We start from the raw sequence: 26,210 nt of genomic DNA on the forward strand, positions 1-26,210 counted from the left end.
AAATTTTTAATAGTGAGACATCATGAGGTAGAGTTGTAGACTTACACATTTTTGTGCTTGGGTTTCAATTATACAATGATCAAATACCCATCCCTCCACCAGTGCCCATTTCCCACCACTGCGGATCCCAGTATCCATCCCACCCCCCATGCCCTCCATCTCACCCTGCCTCTGTGGCAGGGCATTCCCTTTTGTTCTTTCTCTCTCTCTCTTATTGGGTGTTGTGGTTTGCAAAAGAGGCAATGGGTGACAGTCATTTAGTCTATAGTCTACTTTCCGCATGCTTCTCCCATCCTGGGAGGATCCTCCCAACACCCTTTATTTGGTGTTCCCTTCTCTATTTGAGTTCCCTTTTCCCCTAGTATATGTGGTTGGCCTCCAAGTCATGGAGTAAAATTCCTGGTACTAATCTCGGCCATTCTTGGGTGTTAGTCTCCTATTTTGTTACTTTATGTTCCCCAGATGAATGCAATCTTTCTATGTCTATCCCTTTCTTTCTTAGTCATTTCACTTAACATGATACTTTCCATGTAGTACCACTTGTATGTAAATTTTGTGACGTCTTTTCTAACAGCTATATAGTACTCCATTGTGTAAATGTACCAAAGTTTCTTTAACCAGTCATCTGTTTTCAAGCACTCAGGTTTTTTCCAGATTCTGGCTATTGTAAAGAGTGCTGCAATGAATAGACAATTGCAGATGTCACTTCAACTATACTTTTTTGCCTCTCTGGTATGTATTCCCAGGAGTGGTACTGCTGGATCAAATGGGAGCTCAATTTCTAATTTTTGAGAATCAACCATACTGTTTTCCAAAAGGGCTGAACCAGTCGGCATTCCCACCAACAGTGAAGGAGTGTCCCTTTCTCACCACATCCTCGCCAGCACCTGTTGCTTTTGTTCTTGTGGATATGGGCCGTCTCTGTGGTGTGAAGTGATATCTCATTGTGGTTTTGATCTGCATCTCCCTGATGATTAATGATGTGGAACATTTTCTCATGTGTCTTTTAGCCATTCGGATTTCTTCTTTGTGAAATCTTCTATTCATTTCATCTCCCCATTTTTTGATGGGGTTGAATGTTTTTTTTGGTGGAGTTCAACCAGTACTTTGTATATCCTTGACATTAACCCCTTATCAGATGTGTAGTTGGTGAATATCCTTTCCCATTCTGTAGACTGTCTTTGTATTTTGGTCACTGTTTCTTTTGAGGTGCAGAAGCTTCTTAGTTTAAGATAGTCCCATTTGTCAATCTCTGTTTTCACTTGCTTGGCAGCGGTGTGACATCTTTGAAGACACCATTAGCTTCTATGTCATGAAGGGTTTTGCCAACTCTTTCCTCAATGTACCTTATGGATTCCGGTCTGATGTTGAGGTCTTTAATCGACTTAAATCTTACTTTTGTACATGGAGTTAGGCAGAGATCTGAGCCCATTTTTTTGCATGTAGCCGTCCAGTTTTGCCAGCACAATTGGTTAAAGAGACTTTCCCTGCTCCACTTCACTTTTCTTGCCCCCTTATCGAAGATTAGATGCTCGTATGCTTGGGGGGAAATGTCAGTATAATCAACCCTGTTTCATTGTTCTATAGCTTGTAAGTTTTAATATGACCTATAATACCAGTTGGTAGACTTGTCTGTTTTTAAAACTTGTCTTTCTGGAGCCAGAGCAATAGTAAAGGTAGTGTGGTTACCTTGCACATGGTTGACCTGGATTCCATCCCCAGTATCCATATGATTTCCCAAGTCCTGCAATAATGACCCCTGACCAGAGAGCCAGGAGAAGCCCTGAGCAAAACCAAATGTGGCACCCCCCAAATACAATAATGCTAATTTAAAATATAAAACCATTGTCTTTCTGAACTTTGATTTAATATTTGATATATATTTCTGGGAAACATGATAATCTTCTCATAAAGAAGATATATTTCTCCATGTGGACTTGTTTCTAAATAAGGTAGAATGATGTAATGTCATTAATTATGGACTGGTTTTAGGATATTATATTATTTATGCATTATATAGTTTTATTTCTCTGTTGTTTTATATGGATGAATTATTAATGCCAACCAGATGATGGTGATTAAATGATGATGATTATTATGTTGATAAGTATTTTGAATGGTTTTCTCTCAGAGAAAGTATTTCTTAATGTCTGAAAACTATTCCTTTCTAAAAAACAATTTTCATTGTTGTTTGGGGGCACAGCTGGCTGTGCTTGGGTTTGCTCCTGGCTCTGTGTTGAGGGATCACTCACTGTAGTGCTTGCAGGACCATATGCTGTGTCCAGGATTGAAATATGTCATGTGAAAGGCAAGCACTTCAACTCTTGCACTCTCTTGGGTCCTTGGAAACATTCCTTATTATCACAACTGAGTGGGGAAATGGAATGGTTACAGTATCCATTTAATTATAGCCTCCCACAACAAAAACTCACCTGCTCTAAAATATCAATAATATTGGGCAAGGAGGTACATAGAATAGGTACTGACCTTACATGGTTCCAACTCAGATTTAGACCCTATGTCATTTATGGTCCCCTGAGCACTGTGTGGAGTGATCTCTAAGCACAAAACCTGGAGTAAGTCCTGACTACAGCTGGTTGTATCTTCCATATAACCCTCCTTTCCCCCTCACCAGAAACCAAAAATCAACCAAGCAAAACTCAAAATATCAATAATATTGTTTAGAAATGCACCTAGGCTATTGTTTCCCAAGTTGACTTACCATAAAGATAGAGTTTTTAAGAATCTTAGTTGCAAGTTTGGTTTAAATTGTTACTGGTTAAGAGCATTGTATCAAGCTTTTAAAAAACAGAACTGAAGGGATAGTAAAGGGGCTAAAGTTACTTGTCTTGCACATGACCAAACTGAATTTGACCCCCAGTATTACATGTGGTCCCTTTAGCACTGCCAGGTTTAACCCACAGCACAAAGCCAGGAGTAATTCCTGAGCAGAGCTGTGTGATCCAAAACAAAAACAATCATTAAAAAATTATCCACAAGATTATTCCCAGTCATAATAAAAAAATCACTGATGAGGATGCTAGTCACTTATTTATCTAAAACTATTTTAAACTGTGAAGTGCTAATATACATATCTAAAATTAATAATAAATCCCAAATTGAACTACTATGGAACTCATAGTTGAGTATTTTTATAGATCATTTTTAAATGAGTAAAACCAAATATTCACTTATGAAGAGGTAGAAGAGAGGAAGGGAAAGCGGGAAGGAGAAAGAAAGGGGATGAATGATATTCAGGTAAAAAATGACACAATATGTTTAAATATATATTTATCCAAAGCAAATTTATGTTGATCACTGTTATTGCTCTTTTGGTTTTTTATACCCAGCTGTAATATATCCTATCAACATGTGTGACAAGTTGTTTTACCACAGACTTCTTTTTCTTTTACTTAAATCATAGATGTAACAATGAGACATTTTTTAATGGCTTAATTTCTTTTTTGACAGAAGTGTTCATTATGAAGGTGGCGCTGTATCAGTTCATGCCCGTTCCCTGTGGAGACTAGAAACACTAAGAGTTGCGTAAGTAGAGATTCTAAATATGGACAAATGATGCAAATGTACAAATCAACTCTAAAGCCATAAACCTGTGCTTTATGTTAAAAGAGAGAGACAGAGAGAAAAAAAAAGAAAATAAAAGTCATACCTGGGGCTTGAGGGAGTATACAGTGGGTAGGTACCTGCCTTGCCTATGACTTGGTTCATTCCTGGAATCCCATTTGGTTTCCTGAACACTGCCAGGAGTAATTCTGAGCAGAGAGCCAGGTGTAACTCCTAAGCATTAAAACAACAACAACAAAACATCATGTCAACAATTGCAAGCAAGTAAATGAAACACAAAAAGGGTATGATCTCTCATCTGTTCACCTTTTGTCTTTTTGCGTCTGGGTTCACCAGGCGTTAAACTAGACATAAGCAGTGCTTTTTATAAATTCTTCTGTTGTCTTTTCATTTTGTTTTATTTCTTGATTTGGGACCACACTTGGCAGTGCTCTGGACTTACTGCTTCTCTGTGCTCAGGGATTACTCTTACTTCAGTGTTCAGAGATCACTCCTGGTAGTGCTCATGGAACTGTAAGCAGTGTAAATTATCAAACTGAGGTGGAATGCAAGACTCATGCCTTATATGCTGGTACCAAACCCAATCCCAATACCAGCATATAAGGCATGAGTCTTGCATTCCATCATCATATTTCAGTCTGTGTTTCTCATGGCAAAACAAAAAAAAATGAGGCTAAGTCAAGTAATGTAAGATTTGAAATAGGACAAACTGCAAGCTGGTCAGGTCTCTGGTGTCACAGACATGGGATTTGGCCTTTGAAGGGCAAGTGTAAAGCAGAATAAACAGAACAGGAGCAAGAGTATAGGAGTCATTAGTGATAGTTCCTATTGTTAGTTACAAATAACAATATTGGCAGTGACTATTTGAAAGGAATAAAAAGAAAATTGTTAAACCACATTTTTCAAGGTATATTTAATCTCTGAAGAGAAACTGGGGTAACTAAGTTGCATCTGGAACATGGGACAAGAGTGAATGGGTAGGATTCTATGGATGCAGTGGGGGAATATTGGCACTTCAGGGGTATGGTGTATTAAATTGTATCCCTAAAACATTTTTTAAATAGAATTTCACTCAGATAAAAAAGGGAGATTTATAAATGAAAAGGGGGGAATCATAAATTTTATTTGCTTCATAAATTATTCAGGTAATTCATGGTAAAGGGCTTTCAGTATGTGCATGTATTTCTCTTTCTTTATGAATTATAAAACTTTAAGTTTTATTTGAAAAGTGACAAATGTGTGTGTGTGAGGAAATAGTCAGAGGAAGCTTGAATAGTTTTTGTTGCCTTTCTAAAGTAGATTTTTTTCATGTATACAAATACTCTTGCCCTTTATGATTGTATATTAAAGAAATAAAGTTTTTGGTAAGGAAAGAAAACCCTAAATATTTCTCAATTTATCGTAGAAGAAGGAAGTGTGAGGGGCCTGAAATATAGCACAGTGGGTAGGGCACTTGCTTTGCATGCAGTTGACCAGCTTCAATCCCCAGTAACCCACATGGTCTCCCAAGCCTGGCAGGAGTGATTCTTGAGCACTTCAGGGTGTAGCCCAAAACCAACCAAACTAAAAAAGATGGAAAGGTAAAAATCACATTATGTCAATAGATTCTAAAGAAATCATTTGTTTTTAGCATGTGCATCAAACAATGCTCCAGTTTCGCTATCAAATCACCCTAAACATTCATCATTTGAGACACTTTCTTTTTCACAAATATGTTTATTACATGAGACGATTATATTTAAAGGTTTTTTTAAAATATCTATTAGTTCTGATTTGTCCCATATTTTTCACTCTCCTTGGATGGAGAATTCTTTTCCTAATGTGGGAGCGAATCAAGGCAACTGAACAAATAATCAGAGTGAGTCCTATCCACTACTTGCATTTCAATCTAATGCTCACTACCCACAGCAAGTCATATTGTTGAGCTTAAAGCAGCAGCAAAAACTAGAATATTCGCATTGAAAGGAAAATGAAGGGGGGGTGCAATGAAGGGATTAATATGCAGTAAATCACGAGATAAATTAATTTTTAAGTTAGAGATTATTTCTCTTGTTCTATGACTCTTCATCTGGAGCAGTGCTTTTTATCTAGTCCACTAGAGTAGAAACATCAAAAATAACTGGTGTTAATATGCTTAGGCAGCTGCTGGCACTTAGGAGCCAATAGGTGGAAAATCACTGATTTGCATTTTCCACTGGTTTGAATACAGGAGGCTAACATGTAACAGATACAAATACTTTAGGTTTTTCCTAGATTCTGTTGAGTGTGAACTACTTTGACTTTCTATAAATGTGCAAACTAGGTTGCACTTTGTTTACTTATCTTATTATATGGAATTGCTACATCAATGCTTTTCCTTTATAGTTAAAGATGGATAGTGAAAGATCAGCGTGGGTTTATAATAGAGCTTTATTTACAAATGCCACAGTTCATAATATTTGGAATGCTGTATCTTTTCTCAAATGTAGCACCAAATGATATGTTATTATGTTTATGTAGTACACTAATTATTTTTTATCAAAAGCAAAAAAAAATTAGTAGGGTCAAAAACTGTTCAGTATAATAATACTTTAATTAGTTGTTTTAATTTAGTGAACTAAATGCAATAGAAACACATACCTTTATCTTACCTGAATTGGAAATGGTTTCTGGAATAGATTAGTATAGTTTTTTAATAGTTTATTTTAGTTTAGTTTAGTTTATACTTTATTTTATAAAGTTGTTCAAAATATTGATTACATTCATTATTTCAACACCAATCCCACCACCATTATGTCTTCCCACCACTATTATTTTGAATTTTCCCACCAACACCCAAGCCTGCCCCACAGACAGATGCTAAATAATTTATTTTGTATTGCTTATTATGAATAATTGACTAAAAATTATCCAAAAGATTTTATTAGAAGAAAGTATGTGAAAAATTGTTGTATCTCATCATGAAGCCAGTAGAGTTTGAGCCTTTGTGTGCTAATACACACACACATATTTATATATTTATCAAGATTGGTTTTCTTCTACCTTAGACCCCGTCAAATGTGCTGTACTACTCTTGGTATATCAGTGGCATAAAGTATGAGATATCACTCCTGGAATTCTAAAATTTTGAATAGAATGCTAGAGCTGGAGTTAAATTTTTATTTTTTATTTTATTTTTTATTAGTGAAACACCATGAGGTACAGTTGTAAGCTTACAAACTTTCATGCTTGGATTTCAGTTATGCAATGATCAAGTACCTATCCCTCCACCAGTGCCCATTCTCCACCACCAGTGAACCCAGTAGCCCTCCCAACCCCCTGTCCCCCACACCCTGCCCCACCTCTGTGGCAGAGCATTCCCTTTTGCTCTCTCTTTCCTTTAGGGTGTTGTGGTTTGCATTAGAGTTATTGAGTGGCCATCATGTTTGGTCTATGGTCTGCTTTCAGCACACATCTCGCATCCCGAGCGAGTCCTCCAAACACCCTTTACTTGGTGTTCCCTTCTCTATCTGAGATGCCTTTTCCCCCAGCATGTGCTTCCAGCTTCCAAGCTGTGGAGCAGACCTCCTGGTACTTATCTCAACTATTCTTGGGTGTTCACCTCCCACTCTGTTACTTTATATTCCCCATATGAGTGCAGTCTTTCTATGTGTGTCCCTCTCTTTCTGACTTATTTCACTTAGCATGATACCATGTAGAACCACTTGTTTGCAAATTTGATGACTTCATCATTTCTAACAGCTGCATGGTATACCGTAGTGTAGATGTACCAAAGTTTCTTTAACCAGTCATCTGTTCTCAGGCACTCAGGTTTTTTCCAGATTTTGGCTGTTGTGAACAGTGCAGCAATGAACATACAAGTGCAGATGTCATTTTGACTATTCTGTTTTGTCTCTCTGGGATATATTCCCAGGAGTGGTATTTCTGGGTCAAATGGGAGCTCAATTTCTAATTTTTTGAGAATCATTCATACTGTTTTCCAAAAGGGCTGAACCAGTCGGCATTTCTACCAGCAGTGAAGGAGAATCCCTTTCTCCCCACATCTGCACCAACCCCAGTTGCTTTTCTTCTTTTGCATGTGGACCAATCTCTGTGGTGTGAGATATCTCATTGTTGTTTTGATCTGCATCTCCCTGATGATTAGTGATGTAGAGCATTTTCTCATGTGCCTTTTAGCCATTTGGATTTCTTTGACAAAGTTTCTGTTCATTTCATTACCCCATTTTTTGATGGGGTTGGATGTTTTCTTCTTGTGGAGTTCAACCAGTGCTTTGTATATCCTTGATATCAACCCCTTATCGGATGGGTATTGGGTGAATATCCTTTCCCATTCTGTAGATTGTCTTTGTATCTTTGTCACTGTATCTTTTGTGATGCAGAAGCTTCTTAGTTTAATATAGTCTCATTTGTTTATCTCTGTTTCCACTTGGTTGGTCAGTGGCATGTCGTCTTTGAAGATATCGTTAGCCTCAATATCGTGGAGGATTTTGCCGACCTTGTCTTCAATGTACCTTATGGATTCTGGTCTGATGTTGAGGTCTTTAATCCATTTTGATCTGACTTTTGTGCATGGTGTTAAGTCGAGGTTTAAACCCATTTTTTTTTGCATGTGGTTGTCCAGTTATGCCAGCACCATTTGTTAAAGATACTTTCCTTGCTCCACTTTACATTTCTTCCTCCCTCATACAAAGATTAAATGTTCATACATTGTGTGTAAGGTTATTCCACCCTGTTCCATTGGTCTGTGGCTCTACCTTTGTTCCAGTACCATGCTGTTTTAATTGTTACCGCTTTGTGGTAGAGTTTGAGGTTGGAGAGTGTGATGCCTCCCATTGTCTTTTTCCCAGGATTTGCTTTAGCTATTCTGGAGCGCTTGTTGTTCCATATGAATTTCAGGAGTGCTTGATCTATTTCTTTGAAGAATTTCATGGGTATCCTTATAGGGATCGCATTGAATCTGTATAGTGCTTGGGGAGTATTGCCATTTTGACGATGTTAATTCTTCCTATCCATGAGCAGGGGATACATTTCCATTTCCTTATGTCCTCTTTTATTTTGTGGAGTAGCGTTTTGTGGAGTTAATTTTTTTAACTGGATGGTGATTTGGGGGTCTGAAGGCATCTCTGTGATGTGGTGCTCTCTTCTGAGATTTATTTGTGAGTCTCTGGATCATAGCCATTAATGTGCTTAAATGGTGCCTAAATGTATATTTCTGAGCCTAACTGCCAGGAACCCAGAATGGCAGGGAAATTGGGGGAGGAACATATTCCTGATTTCATGCAAGCCTGAGTTTTCAGTCACTGGTACCGCATACCTGAGTTTTTCAGCGGATTCATTCTCATGCTTGTTTTGCTCTGGGTGAGCCTGAGAAGATCAGCCGTGAGCATGATGGCTATTGAGTTTTGGAGGTTTGTGGCTTCCGGGGTTCTTTGGGGCAGGCAGAGGGACACATCTGCCCCTATCCGGGGTGCCTGGATGAAATCATCCTGGCCTGGAGTGGGAAGACATCTCTGCAACATGGTTCTCTCCTCCAATATACATTTGTGAGCATCTGTAATAGTTTATTATATTTAAAACCTGCATGCGTATTTAACTTTTTGTTTATCTATTGTAAGTAAACAAAACCGGAGATTGATATATCATGAGAAATGACGAATAATCCTCATTCCCTTCAAGATTAATTTAAAAAATATGTATATCTAAGAAACAGGGAACAACTTTTTATATGTCACCTTGGAAATTGTTCTATATACTTCCATTACTATTACTATTTTTAGAATTTACTGTATTTTATTTTTCTTGCCTGTTGATTCTCCTTGTCTTGTTCTGTTTATTAGGAGGAAGGGGTACATATAAGAGGAGATTAATTTGAGTATTGGTCAGTTTTGAAAAAACATTTTTTGATATTAAAGATGGTTATTTAGAAAGACATTCAAGTTCTTGCTAAAATAATGGGAAAATATTTGCAAACAGTTGTTTTTCAGTGTCTGCAAAGAATATACTTTATTTTTTTAAAGGGAAATAAGTAAAGCTTGCATATTACCAGACCAAAATGGGTTTAACTTGGTAGTATCGGTAGACATTCAAATTTTATTAATAAGATAAATTGTATTATAGTCAATATATATTGATATGTGGTTATATATGGAAGACTTATCCAAATCAATTATCTTTATAAACAATGTATGGAAGGTGAGTTTATTATGATATTATTAAATTTTCCATATTAAAATATCAAAATCCAGATTAGTGGGACAATACAAAATTGAGTTCTATTTTATTAAGGTAAATTTCAAATTTTAAATGTCAAACAAATCTTGATTTATAGAATACAAATGGCTATGATGACCTGTATTAAACCTCATGGTGTTTTTTTTGTTTTGGGCCACACCTAATGATTCTCAGGAGTTACTCCTGGCTCTGCACCCAGGAATTCCTAATAAGTGGTGCTCAGGTGACGTTATGAAATGCAGGGCCGGAGTGATAGTACAACAGGTAGAACATTCGTCTTGCACGTGGCAGACCCGGATTCAATCCCTGGTATCCCATATGGTACCGAAGCACCACCAGGTGTAATTCTTGAGTGTAGAGCCAGGAGTAAGTGCTGAGTATAGCTGGGTGTGACCACAAATGCTGGGGATTTAACTCAAGTCAGTTGCAGGCAAGGCAAGCACCCTACTGGCTGTGCTATCTCTCCGGCCCCTACAACAACAAATTTTTAACTAAAAAAATTTAAATTATCATTTAAACCAGCATTCTTCAACCTTTTTCTGGCCATGGCCCCTTCCTGATCTTGTTCCTTCTTGTTGTCCCTCTCTCCTACCAAATGGAGCCCTAGTCTTATGCGGTGGTCTTGCCATTTACATGAATTTTATCTGTAGTTTCCTTGGGATATCCTGAGCCCCACAAGGGACCATATGACCCCGGACAGTGAAACACTGATGCAAACTCTACTATCTGCAACTAGTCATTATAGGCTAATTTCAAACACTAGTTCTTAATCTTTTTTTTTGGTATGGAATAAAATATAGTGTGGATGATATTGCATTCAAAGGTAAGAGAGCTTGAGTTGTTTCACTTTACATACTATTATCTATGTAACATTCAATAATTTTAAAATCACATATATACTGTGGATAGTATAAAGTTTTTAGAACATTACTATATGAAAGTCTCACTGCTCATTGCCTTGCACATTTTATTTTATTTTTGAATTGCAACTTTTAGGCCAAACACACCTGGAAGTGCTCAGGGGTTATTTTTCCACACAATTCTTCAGTCTTTCCCAGAAGTACTCAGGATCAAATTTGACCTCTCAGCAGTACTCAGAGGGTCATGTGATGCTTAGGGTCAAATGCAGGCCTTCTGCAAACAAAGCTGGGATGGTCCACTGAACTGTCTCTCTAGCCCTGTATGATACATTTTACTGTGATTTCTTCTGTGGTTATGGGTGTGCTGGATCAAGTCTTGATTCCTTCTATTAGGTGGAGTGGAAGCCACATACGATGGGGCCAACCTTTCCGACTACGTCATGTCACAACAGGAAAATACTTGAGTCTCCTAGAAGACAAAAATCTTCTACTGATGGACAAAGAAAAAGCTGATGTGAAGTCAACAGCTTTTACCTTCCGATCATCCAAGGTAAGATAGGAAATGCAATTTTGGACATCCTATAGCTATACCCACCACATTATTATTATTTTTTAATATAGGAGTACTGCTATTTATTCAGCCACTGATTAGGCTGATAGAGACCACATTATTTTTGATGAGAGAAATACAAGAAGAAGTGATGTGAACATATGTTACATGAATTTCTGAATCCCTACTGTCTCTTATTTACACTTCTCTCCATAAAAACCTGTTTCCTAAACTTCTGATCCAGATGCTCCACATAGTTTATTTTGGTTATTTACATATAAAATATTCATTGAAATCCTTTTTGTTTTCTTAGGTTGTGACAGTGTATTGTTAGCACAAACCTTTTTTTTTTCTTTTTTTATTAGTGAAACACCATGAGGTACAGTTATAGGCTTACAAATTTTGTGCTTGGGTTTCAGTTATACAATGATCAAGTGTCCATCCCTCCACCAGTGCCCGTCATCCATCACCACGGGTCCCAGCATCCCCTCCCACCCCTCATCCCCCCCCCCCCCGTTCCATCCTGCCTCTGTGGCAGGGTATTCCCCCTTGTTCTCTCTCTCTTCTTTTGGGTACTGTGTTTTGCAAGAGAGGTTTTGAGTGGCAATCATGTTTGGTCTATCGACTACTTTTAGCATGCTTCTCCCACCCTGAGAGGGTCCTCACAACACCCTTCATTTGGTACTCTCTTCTCTATCTGAGCTTCCTTTTCACCTAGAGCGTGTGGCTGGCCTTCCATTCATGGAGCAAAATTCCTGGTACTAATCTCAGCCATTCCTGGGTGTTAATCTCCCTTTTTGTTGCTTTATGTTCCCCAGATGAATACACTCTTTCTGTGTCTATCCCGCTTTTTCTGACTCATTTCGCTTAACATGATACTTTCCATGTAGTACCACTTGTATGTAAATTTCATAACTTCATCTTTTCTAACAGCTACATAGTACTCCATTGTGTAAATGTACCAAAGTTTCTTTAACCAGTCATCTGTTCTTGGGCACTCAGGTTTTTTTCCAGATTCTGGCTATTGTAAAGAGTGCTGCAATGAACAAACAATTGCAGATGTCACTTCGACTATACCTTTTTGCCTCTCTGGGATATATTCCCAGGAGTGCTATAGCTGGGTCAAATGGCAGATCAAATTCTAATTTTTTGAGAGTCGTCCATACTGTTTTCCAAAAGGGTTGGACCAGCCGGCATTCCCACCAGCAGTGAAGGAGGGTCCTTTCTCGCCACATCCGCGCCAGCACCGGTTGCTTTTGTTCTTGTGTATGTGGACTAGTCTCTGTGGTGTGAAATGATATCTCATTGTGGTTTTGATCTGCATCTCTCTGATGATTAGTGATGTAGAGCATTTTCTCATGTGCCTTTTTGCCATTCGAATTTCTTCTTTGCGAAAGTTTCTGTTCATTTCCTTACCCCATTTTTTGATGGGGTTGGGTGATTTCTTCTTGTGGAGTTTAACCAGTACCTTGTATATCCTTGATATCAACCCCTTGTCGGATGTGTACTTGGTGAATATCCTTTCCCATTCTGTAGGCTGTCTTTGTATTTTGGTCACTGTTTCTTTTGAGGTGCAGAAGCTTCTTAGTTTAAGATAGTCCCATTTGTCTATCTCTGTTTTCACTTGCTCGGCCAGTGGCGTGACATCTTTGAAGATACCATTAGCTTCAATATCATGGAGAGTTTTGCCAACTTTGTCTTCAATAAACATTATGGATTCTGGTCTGATGTTGAGGTCATAAATCCATTTTGATCTTACTTTTGTGCGTGGTGTTAGGCAGAGATCTGAGCCCACTTTTTTGCATGTAGCCGTCCAATTTTGCCAGCACAGTTTATTGAAGAGGCTTTCCCTGCTCCATTTCACTTTTCTTGCCCCCTTATCAAAAATTAGATGATTATATGTTTGGGAGGAAATAGCACAAACCTTATACTCTACAACATACCAGATTTTTTTAAAATCAAAGTCTTATTTACATAGCTGCTTTTCTATGTGGACCACTCTTTGTACATCATGAAGTATAAATTATGGCGACAGTGAGAAACATATCTAGGGACTGAAATGATAGTAAATCAGGTGAAGCACTCACCTTGCACATGGCTTACCCAGGTTCAATTCCTGGAACCCCGTAGAGTCCCCAGAGTTCTGTCAGGAGTGATACCTGAGCACAGAGGTAGGAGTAAGCCATGGGCACTATTGGGTGTGATTGGCCTGTCCCACCCCTTCTCTCCAGCGCACACACACACACACACACACACACACACACACACACACACACACCTAAAGCAATATTGTTCTGAAAGGATCTAAATGAAAAGATGGCCTATAAGAAAATACAAAGAGAACAGAAAAGAAAGGAGTTTGATCTCAGTATCAGAGTAGGAGGAATTCAGGCAAAAAATAAATTGAGCTAAACAAAGCATTTTTAGTATTTAAAAATGCAGTTCACTAAAGATCTAACTCTTGCAAAATCTATGTATCAAATAATGCAACACAACATTTATAAAGCAAAACCTGGGAGGAGAGAAGAAAGAAACAGAAAAGCCTAGCAGCAGGAAAACATCCTGTCCTTGATTCTCATTGCAAGTTAGTTAGCTAAAAGTAAATAACATAGAGGATAGATAGTGTAATAAGGTCCATGTATGTAATGTATAATATTACTTTATTTCATTGTGTGTGTATGTGTGTGTGCCTGTGTGTGTGTTCAGTATCATTGAGGGATTTCAGGATTTCTGAGCTTGGAGAGATATCCCTGTGCCCTGCCCTAAATGAACCTTCATTCACTGATTAGCCCTGGATGACATGGGCAAAAGTTGATGCTCCTAACTCTGGTCAGGACATTTTTTTTGGGGGGGAGGGTCACACCTGGCAATGCACAGGGGTTACTCATGGCTCTGCACTCAGGAGTTACTCCTGGTGGTGCTCAGGGGACCATATGGGATGCTGGGAATTGAACCCGGGTCGGCCGTGTGCGAGGCAAACGCCCTACCCGCTGTGCTATCTCTCCAGCCCCCAGTCAGGATATTTTGAACTGCTTTTTTTCCTCACCATTGACTTTTTATATACAAGAATTACTAAGCTCTGTAATTCTTTTTATTAGATCTCACCGAGTTTCAGAACTCCCATTTATGAAAGGGAAAGCAAAGGTAGAAGGGAATGTGCCACTGGCCCATGAAGATCTAGTGGCCATCGCCACTCCAAATACCTGGCTTGCAAGGTTTAAATTTACTTAACTCTGTTCCTGGAATCTTGACCTGCCTCATTTACTCATTCAGCCCCAGGCTTTATCACCAAGGTCTAAACAGTGTAGTTGTCCTTGACCTCTCTAGACCTCACCAGCTGAGCTGTACAGGCCCCAAGGGCAGCTGCCTAGCAGTATTGTTTAACTGTGTTCTCTGAAACCCAGTTGCTGATGAAATCTGAATAGCACTTCTTCCTTTTTATTATTACTATAATGATCCCTTTCTGTAGGCTCTAAAAATCCCACTTTTGCTGTTGAATACTGCATACTCGCATCATTTTTTCTCTGTTCATTCATTCTCTAACAATTCTTATTCAGCAGGAGTTCAATGGATGCCTCAGCAAAATAGGGACTAAGTTATTCAAATGGAAATGGAAATGGAAAAGAGAAAATTATATTAACATATCTCAGACTTTCTTGCATACATATATACATATATTGATATAGCATTCTATTTTTTTTTTAACAAAAGGAGTTGTTTACAGGGGTTGGAATGAATAGTACAGTAGGGTGCATGGTGGGCATAGGTTCAATCTTAAGCAACCCCATTTGGTCCCCTGAGCTCTGCCAGGCCTGATCTCTGAGAATAGAGCAAGGAGTAATCTGTGAGCACCCTAAGGTGTGGCCCCCCAACAAAACAAACAAAAGCAGTTGTTCACATAAAGTAAAATGAATGCAAGTTATTTTATCATTCTTAGTTATGCCAAAAAACTAGAATATACTCATATGTTTGACAACTTTATCTGATAACTGTCATTTTAGTATGCTCTGAAAAGTTTTCTATGATTTTCTATTGCTCATAAAATTTAAGTGAGAATAATGAAATTTTTTTAAATTACAGAGGCATGTATATTTTATATGATTATATAAGAAATATATGGAATCTATCTCTATTAATGCTTTACCCTCAGAAACTCAAAAATGGAAAGAGTAGAGAATATCTGAGCAAAGAAATAAATTTGGCGATTAATCTTTTGGGGGGGATGGGGGGTGGGAGGGATGCTGGGACCTGTGGTGGTGGAGGATGGGCACTGGTGGAGGGATGGGTACTTGATCATTGTATAACTGAAACCCAAGCACAAAAATTTGTAAGTCTATAACTGTACCTCATGGTGTTTCACTAATAAAAAAAAAATTTAAAAAAAGAAAGAAAAAAATCTGAATAAAAAAAAAACAAGACAAGAGAGATAGAACAGAGTTGTTTTGTCTTGCATGCAGCTGACCCAAGTTGATCCCTGGCACTCCATTTGGTCCCCTAAATCCTTTTGGAGGCGACACGAACTCTGAGTACAAAGCCATTAGCAAGCCCTGAGCACTGCACACATGGCCCCCTCCAATAAAAGTTAATCGTTCAAAACTAAATCCTTGTTGTTTTTTTTTCCCGTTACCGGGTTCAATTCCTCTGTCCTTCTCGGAGAGACTGGTAAGCTACCGAGAGTATCCTACCCACACGGCAGTCTGGCAAGGCAGAGTCTGGCAAGCTACTGTGGCATATTCGGATATGCCAAAAACAGTAACAACAAGTCTCACCATGGAGATGTTACTGGTGCCCGCTCGAGCAAATAGATGAACAATGGGAGGACAGTGCTACAGTGCTATAATAATTAAATCCCTTTTTGTAGCAAAAAGAATAGAAAATAAAAGAAAAAAAGTTCAAAACATAAACAATCATTGCATATATTCCTTTGTAGTTTTATTTTTGATGATTTTATGGGTGGATTTTTAGAAATGTAAATGTTTCCTTAAAAGCTATTAATGTTTTTAAAGGCTATTGATAAAAATTCTTACTCAAAGCATTAATATTTTTCTCCAAATATCTGTGTTAACATTCTGTAAACACTAGAGGAAAACTTGCATCTAAAGAATGTCTCTGAGGCTGGAGCAATAGCACAGTGGGTAGAGTGTTTGCCTTGCACATGGCCAATCCGGGCTTGATTCCCAGCATCTCGTATAGTCCCCAGAGCACTGCCAGGAGTAATTTCTGAGTGCAGGAGTCAATAGTAACCCCTGTGCAATGCCAAGTGTGAACCAAAAAGCAAAAATAAGTAAATAAAAAAATAAAAAGAATGTCTCCTGGCCAGCTCTTTCTGTGGTTTCCACTCAAGGGATTCTTTTTCTGGGTTTTGAAATTTGTATAATGTCATCGTGTTTCTGAAGTTAGATCAACCAAGGATCCCCGGACGACCTTTTAACATACTATTCAGTTTCTCTAAAAGAAATCTTCTGCCTCGTACGCATGTTTATGGAACCATCCATTTATAGTCTGTTAATAACTTGCTGTCATATACTTCTCTCATCTAATCATAATGATAATTGCACATGATAACATGGTTACAAGGAGTGAAGGTGGAGGTGAAATATTTGAAAAAAATGCTTTATTTTTAAAACTACTGTTGAAATTTTATTTTAAAATCACTAGCAGATTAGGTAACAGAGCTTCTTTCTGTGAAGTAGAGCTGCTCTATACATTCTTCAAAAATTACTTTTTAAATTCTGCATTTTATGCTTAATCATTTTAGAAGATTTTGAAAGACTATAAAAGTAAGATGAAGGACAAATAAAATTGCATATAATCTGTAATTCAGAAACAACTCTTGTGTATGTACATTTTGTTTTATTATCAAATTTATACATTATTTGTAACTAGAGGTATTTATATATGATGGCTAACTTTTATTTAATATTAATATATTCCACAATAAATAGAATTTTTACTAAAAAGGGCCAGAGTGGATGTGGCAAGTATGACCCCCAAAATGAAACAAATTTATGTATATGTACATGAATATATATATATAATTTTTGTTAATGAGTATTTAGCTTATACAAGATCTTTTATTCTGGATTCTCAGGAGACTTTCTATTCTGTAGAGCATAGTATGGTGACTACCATTTCTGTCAGTCTTATCAATACATAATTCTTAAAAAATCCTTGCTAATTTTTTATATCCAAAGACCAATTATATCTTATTTTTTATTCTAAGGATTTTAATATTTATTTTTGCTGTGAAATTTATACATTTTGTTTTTGTTTGTTTGTTTTGTTTTGAGGGCTGGAGCGATAGCACAGCAGGTAGGGCGCTTGCCTTGCATATGGCCGACCCGGGTGACCCAGGTTCAATTCCTCGACCCCTCTGGAAGAACCCGGCAAGCTACCGAGACTATCTCACCCGCATGGAAAAGCTGGCAGGCTACCTGTGAAGTATTCAATATGCCAAACACAGTAACAGATCTCACAATGGAGATGTTACTGGGCCCGCTCGAGCAAATTGATGAACAACGGGAGAACAGTGACAGTGACAGTTTGTTTTGGAGCTATGTCCAGCAGTGTTCAGGGCTTACTCCCGACTCTGTGCTCAGAAATTACTTCTAGAGGTGCTCAGTGGAAACTATGGGTTGCCAGAAGTTGAATCCAGGTCAGCCTCATTCAAGGCAAGCACCATACCTGCTGTACTATCTCTCCAGCTCCTAAAATACACACTTTTAAAGGCATATTATGTTTGCAGTATGTTAGTGAATGAAAAGATTCCTGCAGTAAGTAGTATTTGAAAAGTGCTTCCTTTTATTACCCTGATCACATAATGGTTTTTACAAATAAATGAAAAGCAACAGAACATTCCTACACTTGGTACTTTTTTCCAGTGCATCTCTCTCTCTCTCTCTCTCTCTCTCTCTCTCTCTCTCTCTCCCCCTCTCCCCCCCCCCATATATATATCTTAAATGTATATATCTGGGGGACTGGAGTGATAGCACAGAGGGTCAGGTGCCAGGTTTGATCCTGGGCACCACACATGGTTCCCTGAGCCCTCCTATATTTGTACCTGAGCACAGAGCTAGGAGCAAGCCCTGGGTACATGTCTATGTATATGTATATCTATATCCATATCTATATATCTATCTATTTTGCATATATTTCTTACATATATTTTAAATGTCTCTGGGTCTTGACCGTTGATGGGACCACCTGGCATTGGCAGCATCTGGTGGGTGTAAGGCCTACCTCCCTGGAGATGGGGGATCTGGGTGGAGAAGGCCCAGTCCTAATCCGAGCAGGCTTGGAGGTCTCAGCCCAGGAACCCGCATGCCTGGGTTCCTCTGCTGGTTCCTTCATGCTTCATGCATGAGGCTTGTCCAAACATGTGGAGAGTGGTCTCAGTATGGCTGTGGCTGGTTCTGGAGGTCTTTGGCTGCTGGGGCTCTGCTCAGGGCAGGGAGGGAAACTCAACTCGCCCCCCTCCAAGGGACCCAGAGACTATAAAACCCAGCTCCCGTAAGAGAACAGCACAGAATCTCCTGCCCCTGCGCCTGGCTGTCCTCACTGGGGCTCCCTCGAGAGCTAAATTCAAAGCTAAAGTATGAAAGCCTAGCATGGGAAAGAAAAGTAGGTTAGGAAGCAATGGCATTATTCTTCTGAACCTCTCTTTTCTTCAGAAGAAAAGAAGGGAATGGATAAAGTTTCTCTATGCCCTTCACCAAATTCTTTGAAGCTCTCATGCCATATCATCTCTGTAATTAGGGTTAAGTTTGCATATAGTGACTTAAGAGTCTGATCTTTTCTTTTGGGGAGAGATAGTAGTTTTCAGACTTTATTTTCAGATGTTTACAGATAGTGACTTAACAAAGAAAGTGTGACTGTATTAAAAAGTAAGTAAAGTAAAGGCCCTCCCGTTGATTGTCGATTTGCTCGAGCGGGCCCAGTAACGTCTCCATTGGAGACTTTGTTGTTACTGTGTCTGGCATATCGAATACTCTCGATAGCTTGCCGGGCTCTCCGAGAGGGGTGGAGGAAAATTTAAAAAATATGTGTATGTAATATCATAGAGGTAAGAATACATCCTTCCACATTGTATAATAGTTTAATTTTCATGAATTGTATTTTTAAAAATCGAATATGTTTATGATATTAGAGGAAGGATTGAAAGTTGAATTGAATGGTCTTGGTAAAAAGTGATAAGATTCACATAATTTTATTAAAAGTAAGTTACATAATATTAACTAGTCTCACAGGAAAAAAGAATAGTACAAAAATTGATTCGCATCTTGAAACACATTCAGATATACAGATATATTTTTTAAAATTAGGGTTTTCAATAGTGATGATTATGTTCAAAATACAAGCCTATTTTAATTGGAAAAAGGTATTCTGATGAAATTAAAATGCATTCATGTTGAAAATTGTTTCATGCAATTAAATAAAAAGGAAAATTATTTCATGCAATTAAATAAAAAGAAGCATTGAATTTGAACCAACTAAAATCCAGTACTAGAGGCCTTGATTAGAGGCAAAGTGATATATTTTAAAAATGAAATGCTGTCTATATTGCCAACATTTTAGAGAAAAAGATATAAATTATTTTTCCTCTCCTTAGATTATCACATGACTCTTATCTTTGAAATTGATATTGTGTTCATTTGGAGATGCACTTGAAATCAGGGTGGGGCCAAGCTGACCAAATAGGGAGAATGTGGGCAGCATTGTCCCCTGATCCATCACAAAACAGAAATCCACACCAATGCTCTGTTAAATATAGAGTGCTGGCTAGAGAGTGCACCAAAGCCAACCAGGAGAGCACATATGTCCTTCCCTGGAGAGGAACCCCAGAGTAGATTAACAGCAGACTGGAATTCAAAGCTAAAGTATGAAAGCCTAGCATGGGAAAGAAAAGTAGGTTAGGAAGCAATCAGTAATCCAACAACTAGGGAGAAATTGTGGAACTTTGCCTTAGAAAAATGAGAGTCAAGAGAAAAACCTGTCACACCAAACCCATTGGTCTCCTGCACCCTTGCAGTGAGACACCACCTTTCATCCTTTTTTGAGACAGAGCATGACAAAGGCAAGTTTCTGAGATGAGGAAATGGAAAAAATATTTCATGTTTATATATACTGGAAAACATTGTCAACAAGATTAGTCGAAGCTCATCCTTCATGCCCTACCGAGGTCACGAGTTGCCCCCTACGAGTGGCTCTCTGGCATGGCCATGGCTCCAGAGCCACAGAAACCAATCTCGTAATTATCTGGCTCTTGGCAGAAATACCTCCAGGCTTAATAAGTAAAATATCAGAAATCCAAAATCACGTGGCCACTATTACAGCCGTGCGACATCATATGGTTCTCATAACTAACTGTAGAAAACAAATTATTTCACAGTGCCTTTTCAGCAGTTCTATTGTTGGGTGTAAACTCTAAACAATAATGGTGCATCTTTTCTCAAAATAATAAATGTAATCAAAGTAGATAGAGTGTTAAGTAGAATTCATCTGCCTCCCAGGCATTGGAAGGGGTGGGAGGGAGGTATTTTGGGGTTCTTGGTGGTGAAAAATGAGTACTGGTGTAGGGAAAGGTGTTTCATCATTGCATGACTGAGACTTAAACCTGAAAGCTTTGTAACTTTTCCCACAGTGATTCAATAAATATATATATAAAAAAAGATAAGACATTTGTCATACATTTGACAAAGGGAGGAAGACAACAGACAAGCCTTAGAAAGGGCATGAACTCTAGCATCAAGGGGGAAAAATGGTGGTTATGACTTAAATCTTTTTCATTTATTTATTCATTTGTTCAATCACCGTGATTTACAGTTACAAAACTTTCATGTTTGAGTTTCAGTATACAGCGAACAAACACCCATCCCTCCACCAGTGCACATTTTCCACCATCAGTGTCCCCAGTATTTCTCCCCTATCCCATTTCACCCCTCCCCCTGCCTCTATGGCAGACAATGTCCCTCTTCCTCTATCTCTATTTATGGGTATTATGATTTGCAACACAAATAATGAGAGTCCTTTATCAATTTTCAGCACATATCTCTCATCCTGAGCGATACCTCCAACATCATTGACTTTGTGATCCCTTCTCTATCCCAGATGCCTTCTCCCCCAGCTCATGAGGGAGGCTTCCATTTGTGGAGCAAACTCCCTGGCCCTTGTCTCTATCATTGGGTGTTAGTCTTATATTATGATATTTTATATTTCACAAATGAGTACAGTTATTCTGTCTGTTCCTCTCTTAATGACTCATTTCACTTAGCATGGATAATCTCCATGGCCATTCACTTATAAGCAAATTTCATGATTTCATCTTCCTAACAGCTGTATAAGTATTTTATTGTGTAGATGTACCAAAGTTTCTTTAACAGGTCATCTGTTCTTGGGCACTTGGGTTAAACTTTGATCTTAAATTGACAAGGCAACCAATAACATAAAGCAGGTAAAGAAAAGCCTATTCAATAGAGTATGGGAAGATTAGCAACACACAAAAGATTAAAGTTGAAACACTGTTTCACACCATGCACAAAGGTTAATTCAGAATGTGGTAAAGCATTTGATGTAGGGCCCAGAGTGACAGTACAACAGGCAGGGAACTTACCTTATACATGGCTGACCCAAATTTGATCTCTGCCACTCCTTATGGTTTCCTCATATGGGCCCTGAGCACAGAGCCACAAGTTAGCCCTAAACACTGCCACGTGTGTCCCAAAAAGATAGGCTAAATCTTTTACGATGCTGAATTTGGTAATATATTTAAAAGATTCAACTTCATTGTCAAGGAAAATAAACAAAATGCACAAATGTAACTATATCAAATCTCAAAGCATCTGTGCTGTGAAAGAAACTGTTCTTTTATTGGAATAAAAGAACACCTATTACATGGGAGAAAAGCATGGATAGAAACTGATCACACTTCACCCAAGAAGACACACAGATAGCCAACAGATACATGAAAAAATGTTTATCATTGTATGTAAGTGAAAATAAAATGACAATAAGATGTCACCTTACATAAGTGATAGAGGCATATTTATGTATGGAAGAGAGTGTGTTAAAAACAGCTGCTGCCATAAATGTGAAAACAAGGAGCCCTTCATTCTTCATTTACTGTGAGAATATTAATTGCTTTAGCCTCTGAAAAAGAGTATGAAAGGTTCTTATAAAAATTAATCTTAGAACTTCCATATGTTTCCAGATTTTGGCTATTGTGAACAGTGCTGCAATGAACATATAGTACAGATGTCATTTCTACTGTGCTTTTTTGCATCCTTGAGATATATTTCCAGAAGTGGTATTGCAGGGTCATATGGAAGCTCAATTTCTAGTTTTTGAAGGAATTTCCATATTGTTTTCCAGAAGTGCTGAACTAGTGGGCATTCCCACCAACAGTGGGAAGGAACTAGTTGGGATGGAAGATGTGTGCTGAAAGTAGAGAAAGGACTAAAAATGATAACCTCTTAGTGTCTGTATTGCAAACTATAATGCCCAAAAGTAGAGAGAGAGAGTATGGGGAATATTGTATGCCATGGAGGCGGGGAAGGTGGGAAATGGGGAGTGTACTGGGGATATTGGTGGTGGGGAATGTGCACAGGTGGAGGGATGGGCGTTTGATCATTATGTGATTGTAACCCAAACATGAAAGATTGTAACTATCTCATAGTGATTCAGTAATGTTAAAAAAGAACTTTCATATGTACATCAATTCTACTCCTACACAAAAATGTATATTTATGATAGGCACCTGTGTTCCTTGCAGTGCTATTCATAATAATCAAAATCTGAAAATAATCTAAGTGACAAATGATAGGTGAGTGGATAAAAGTAGAGTGATCTGTACACCCAATAAATTACTACTCAACTACAAAAAGACATGAAGTCTTGCTTTTTGCTACAACATGAACGAAACTGTAGGGTGTCATGCTCAGAGAAATAAGTCAGAAGGAGAAAGGCAAATACTGGATAATCTCATTCACAGGCAACATAAAAGTGAAAAGACACTTTTCAAAAGTTCAATGAAAACATACCCATAGATTGTAACAGCATAGCATAAATTACCTAAGCAAACGAGGAATGGAATGAAAGGAGCTTTGGAACTGTGGTGAAGAATTAGTGACATTTCAGAGGTTGATGTGATATGGTGATATTGTACCCTGAAAACATGAACATTTACACTCATGTAAAAGAAAACAAAACACATTAACAGAGGAAAGGGAAAAATATGCATTTGATAACTTTTCCCCAGTTATAGAACTGTTTGGAAATACTTGCCATATTTTTGTTATGCTGTTTACTACGGAAACAACTAATGCTTAATTTATGAAAAGAAGACTCATATATTTCTTCAATTCTATTTTCAGTATGCAATTATTAAATGACTAAAAATTATTAAAGAGCCATGATTTACAAAGTTACTGACAGTTGAGTTTTAGGCGTACAATAATTCAACATCAATCTCTCCAGTGTCAACTTCCCTCCTCAGTGGTCCCAGATTCCCTTCCAATCCCAATCCCCAATCACTCCCACCTGTCAATTTGAGGACACTTTTTAAAGTTTCAGTGCTTTCTGCTTAGGTCTCATGTTTTTGGTTTTGTTGAATATATGTTTTGGAGATGTGATATGTTTTGGAGATGTGATATGTTTTGAAGATGTGATATGTTTTGGAGATATGATATATGTTGAATATATGTTATGATATATGTTGAATATATGTTTTGGAGATATGATATGAGTGAGGGGCTATGCATAGCCCCTCACTCATATCACTGATAGAACTGAAGCCCTGATACCTATTCCACCTATTACTTCTCATTCCCTTCTTCCCCCACCCCCTTGTTTTATTTCCTTCTCTGTCCATAAGTGACTACCTTTTTGTTTGGTTTGGGGGAGTCACACCTGTCTGTGTTTATAATGAATATTTTAAACATCTTAAATATTTTTGAACAAAAAAATCCAAATAAAAATCCATTGCTTCGTCCTGCGATGTTTGGGAGACCACATGTGGTGCAGGGACCAAACCCACGTTGACCACATGCAAATCCAGTGTTCTACAGGCTGCACCTTCAGCCCATTAAATGACTATTGAACAACTTAATTACTCTATTCAAAATAATGTTTCAAATTTGGTGAAAAATTAAGCTTTTCCAGGTCACTTGAAAATATCAACTTTATTTGAATGTATCTTGCATTGTTTTATAAATTCTGAAGTGATTTCATTTCATCTCATGAAAGCTTTGCTTCTACCTCTTCATTTTTTTATTTTGAACTGTGTGAGACCTATTTTTCAATACGTCAATCCTTGAAATTTTATAAATCGTTAAGATAATTCTTACTAAAATGATAATAGGTTATTCATTTAAAATCCTTTTTGATACTTTTTTTCAGGAACATTCCCTTGGTTATCATTAGGATCTTTGCCATTGATCTGTGAACACGCAGTAGGCAATCTTAAATTCTTGATAACTGTATTCAAAATGATTAGAAATAGTAAAACTAGCTTATAATATAATTTAATTTGCTGTTCTTTTTTCTTTCTCCATTTTAATTACTATAAGTAACATAGACCATTGTGTAAATTATGCAGTGTGATGGTTTGGTAGATACATATTTTGCAAAATATTTTTTGTCCTCTCTCAAAACATCCTACACTATAAATATACTTTATTTTTGAGGTTTTTCTTAGATCTTATCTTCACTTTCTTTACTTACTCCTAGGGTTTTGAGCCATCTCTTTCATGTGCTTTTAAATGTCAGTTTTAATCATAAAGTAGGTCTTGTACATATATATTATACTCCCACCAAGATGTAATTATTTTTTAGCTTAAAACCCCACTAAATTATTCTTTGTGGGTGCTTTCTTCAAGTTCTCCTTCTCCTGGGCATCATGAATAGAATCCTTTTGATACTGAAGTTATGAAAACCAATCTTAAATAAGACTGCCAACAGATCACAAGATTATGAAGTAATATAAAACCAAACATTTTGGCTCAGTGTTTAGTGTTATTTTTATTTGTTTTTTCTTGTTCAAAAATATTTAAGATGTTTTAAAATATTCATTTTTACACAACAAAAATAAGTGACACTTAGCAATCATGTGCTAAGGTAGTGTGAAAACAGTTTATGTGCCATTTTCCTATTTTATCCTACTATAGCCCTATAAAGATTAGATACTTTAGTGTCAAGGTGCCGTGCCAGGAAACTCCAGCAGTCAAGTAGTGGCACTAATGCTCTTTTTAAATAAGAAAATGAAAGATTTAGTGATAGTGATGAAGATGAGGGAATATAGAAAAACTACTTTGCTTATCTGTGATAATATATTATAGTTGCTCGTCAGTGATTAAGTATCTAACAATAGAAGCAAATGGAGAACTTAGTAGTGGCTTTTTAACAAAAATAATTTATTATAACTAGTTCTCAAGGTACTTTGATAGCTCAAAAATTAATTCAACTATAGTTTTAAAACATATAGCAATTCACTTAAAAATTTTGGGGGGACCACACCCACCTGGTTACTCCTTGTGGGGCTCAGGAGACCAAAGGTACTGGGAATCAAGCCCAGGTGTGGTCCATGTGCAAGGCAAGCACCCTGTCTCTGTAGTATCACTTTGACCCTCCATGATCATATGGTCATATGGATATAATATAGTGTTGCACTCAAGGAATTCTAAGATTTTACTAATTAGTGACTGAAGAAATCTCTGCAGCAAGGTGCTGGGGACCAAAATTTATTTGTGTGTCTCTGGATTGTGGCCACGTGGGAGTTTAAGTAGATGGTGGACTGATGTGACATCATCTCAGTGCTGCACTGGGATGGGGAGAAGGAGGGCCCACTATCACCGTAAACTTGTACCTGGTGCTTCTGGCTGGCTTGTAGAAAATGGCGCCTACTGGAGCTCTTAGAGGGCTGGTGCAGTTATAGTTTTTATTATGATTCCATTTAAGGGCACCAAGCATGAGAGTGAGTGCTCTTAAACCTTCTGTAGTTAAGATGGAGTGGA

The 26,210-nt window shown here is 37.8% G+C and overlaps 1 protein-coding gene across 1 annotated transcript in view; it reads left to right on the forward strand.

Annotated features, from left to right (window-relative positions):
* Nucleotides 1-26,210, forward strand: part of RYR2 (ryanodine receptor 2) — a 754,458-nt gene that overhangs the window by 340,028 nt on the left and 388,220 nt on the right. Inside the window, exons 11-12 of the mRNA XM_056113587.1 lie at nucleotides 3,472-3,546; nucleotides 11,049-11,205. Coding sequence (XP_055969562.1) covers nucleotides 3,472-3,546; nucleotides 11,049-11,205 — 232 coding nt within the window. The remainder of the gene's footprint in view (nucleotides 1-3,471; nucleotides 3,547-11,048; nucleotides 11,206-26,210) is intronic.

The sequence above is a fragment of the Sorex fumeus genome, unplaced genomic scaffold (assembly GCF_029834395.1).
Source record: "Sorex fumeus unplaced genomic scaffold, SorFum_2.1 ptg000021l, whole genome shotgun sequence".
Classification (NCBI taxonomy): domain Eukaryota; kingdom Metazoa; phylum Chordata; class Mammalia; order Eulipotyphla; family Soricidae; genus Sorex; species Sorex fumeus.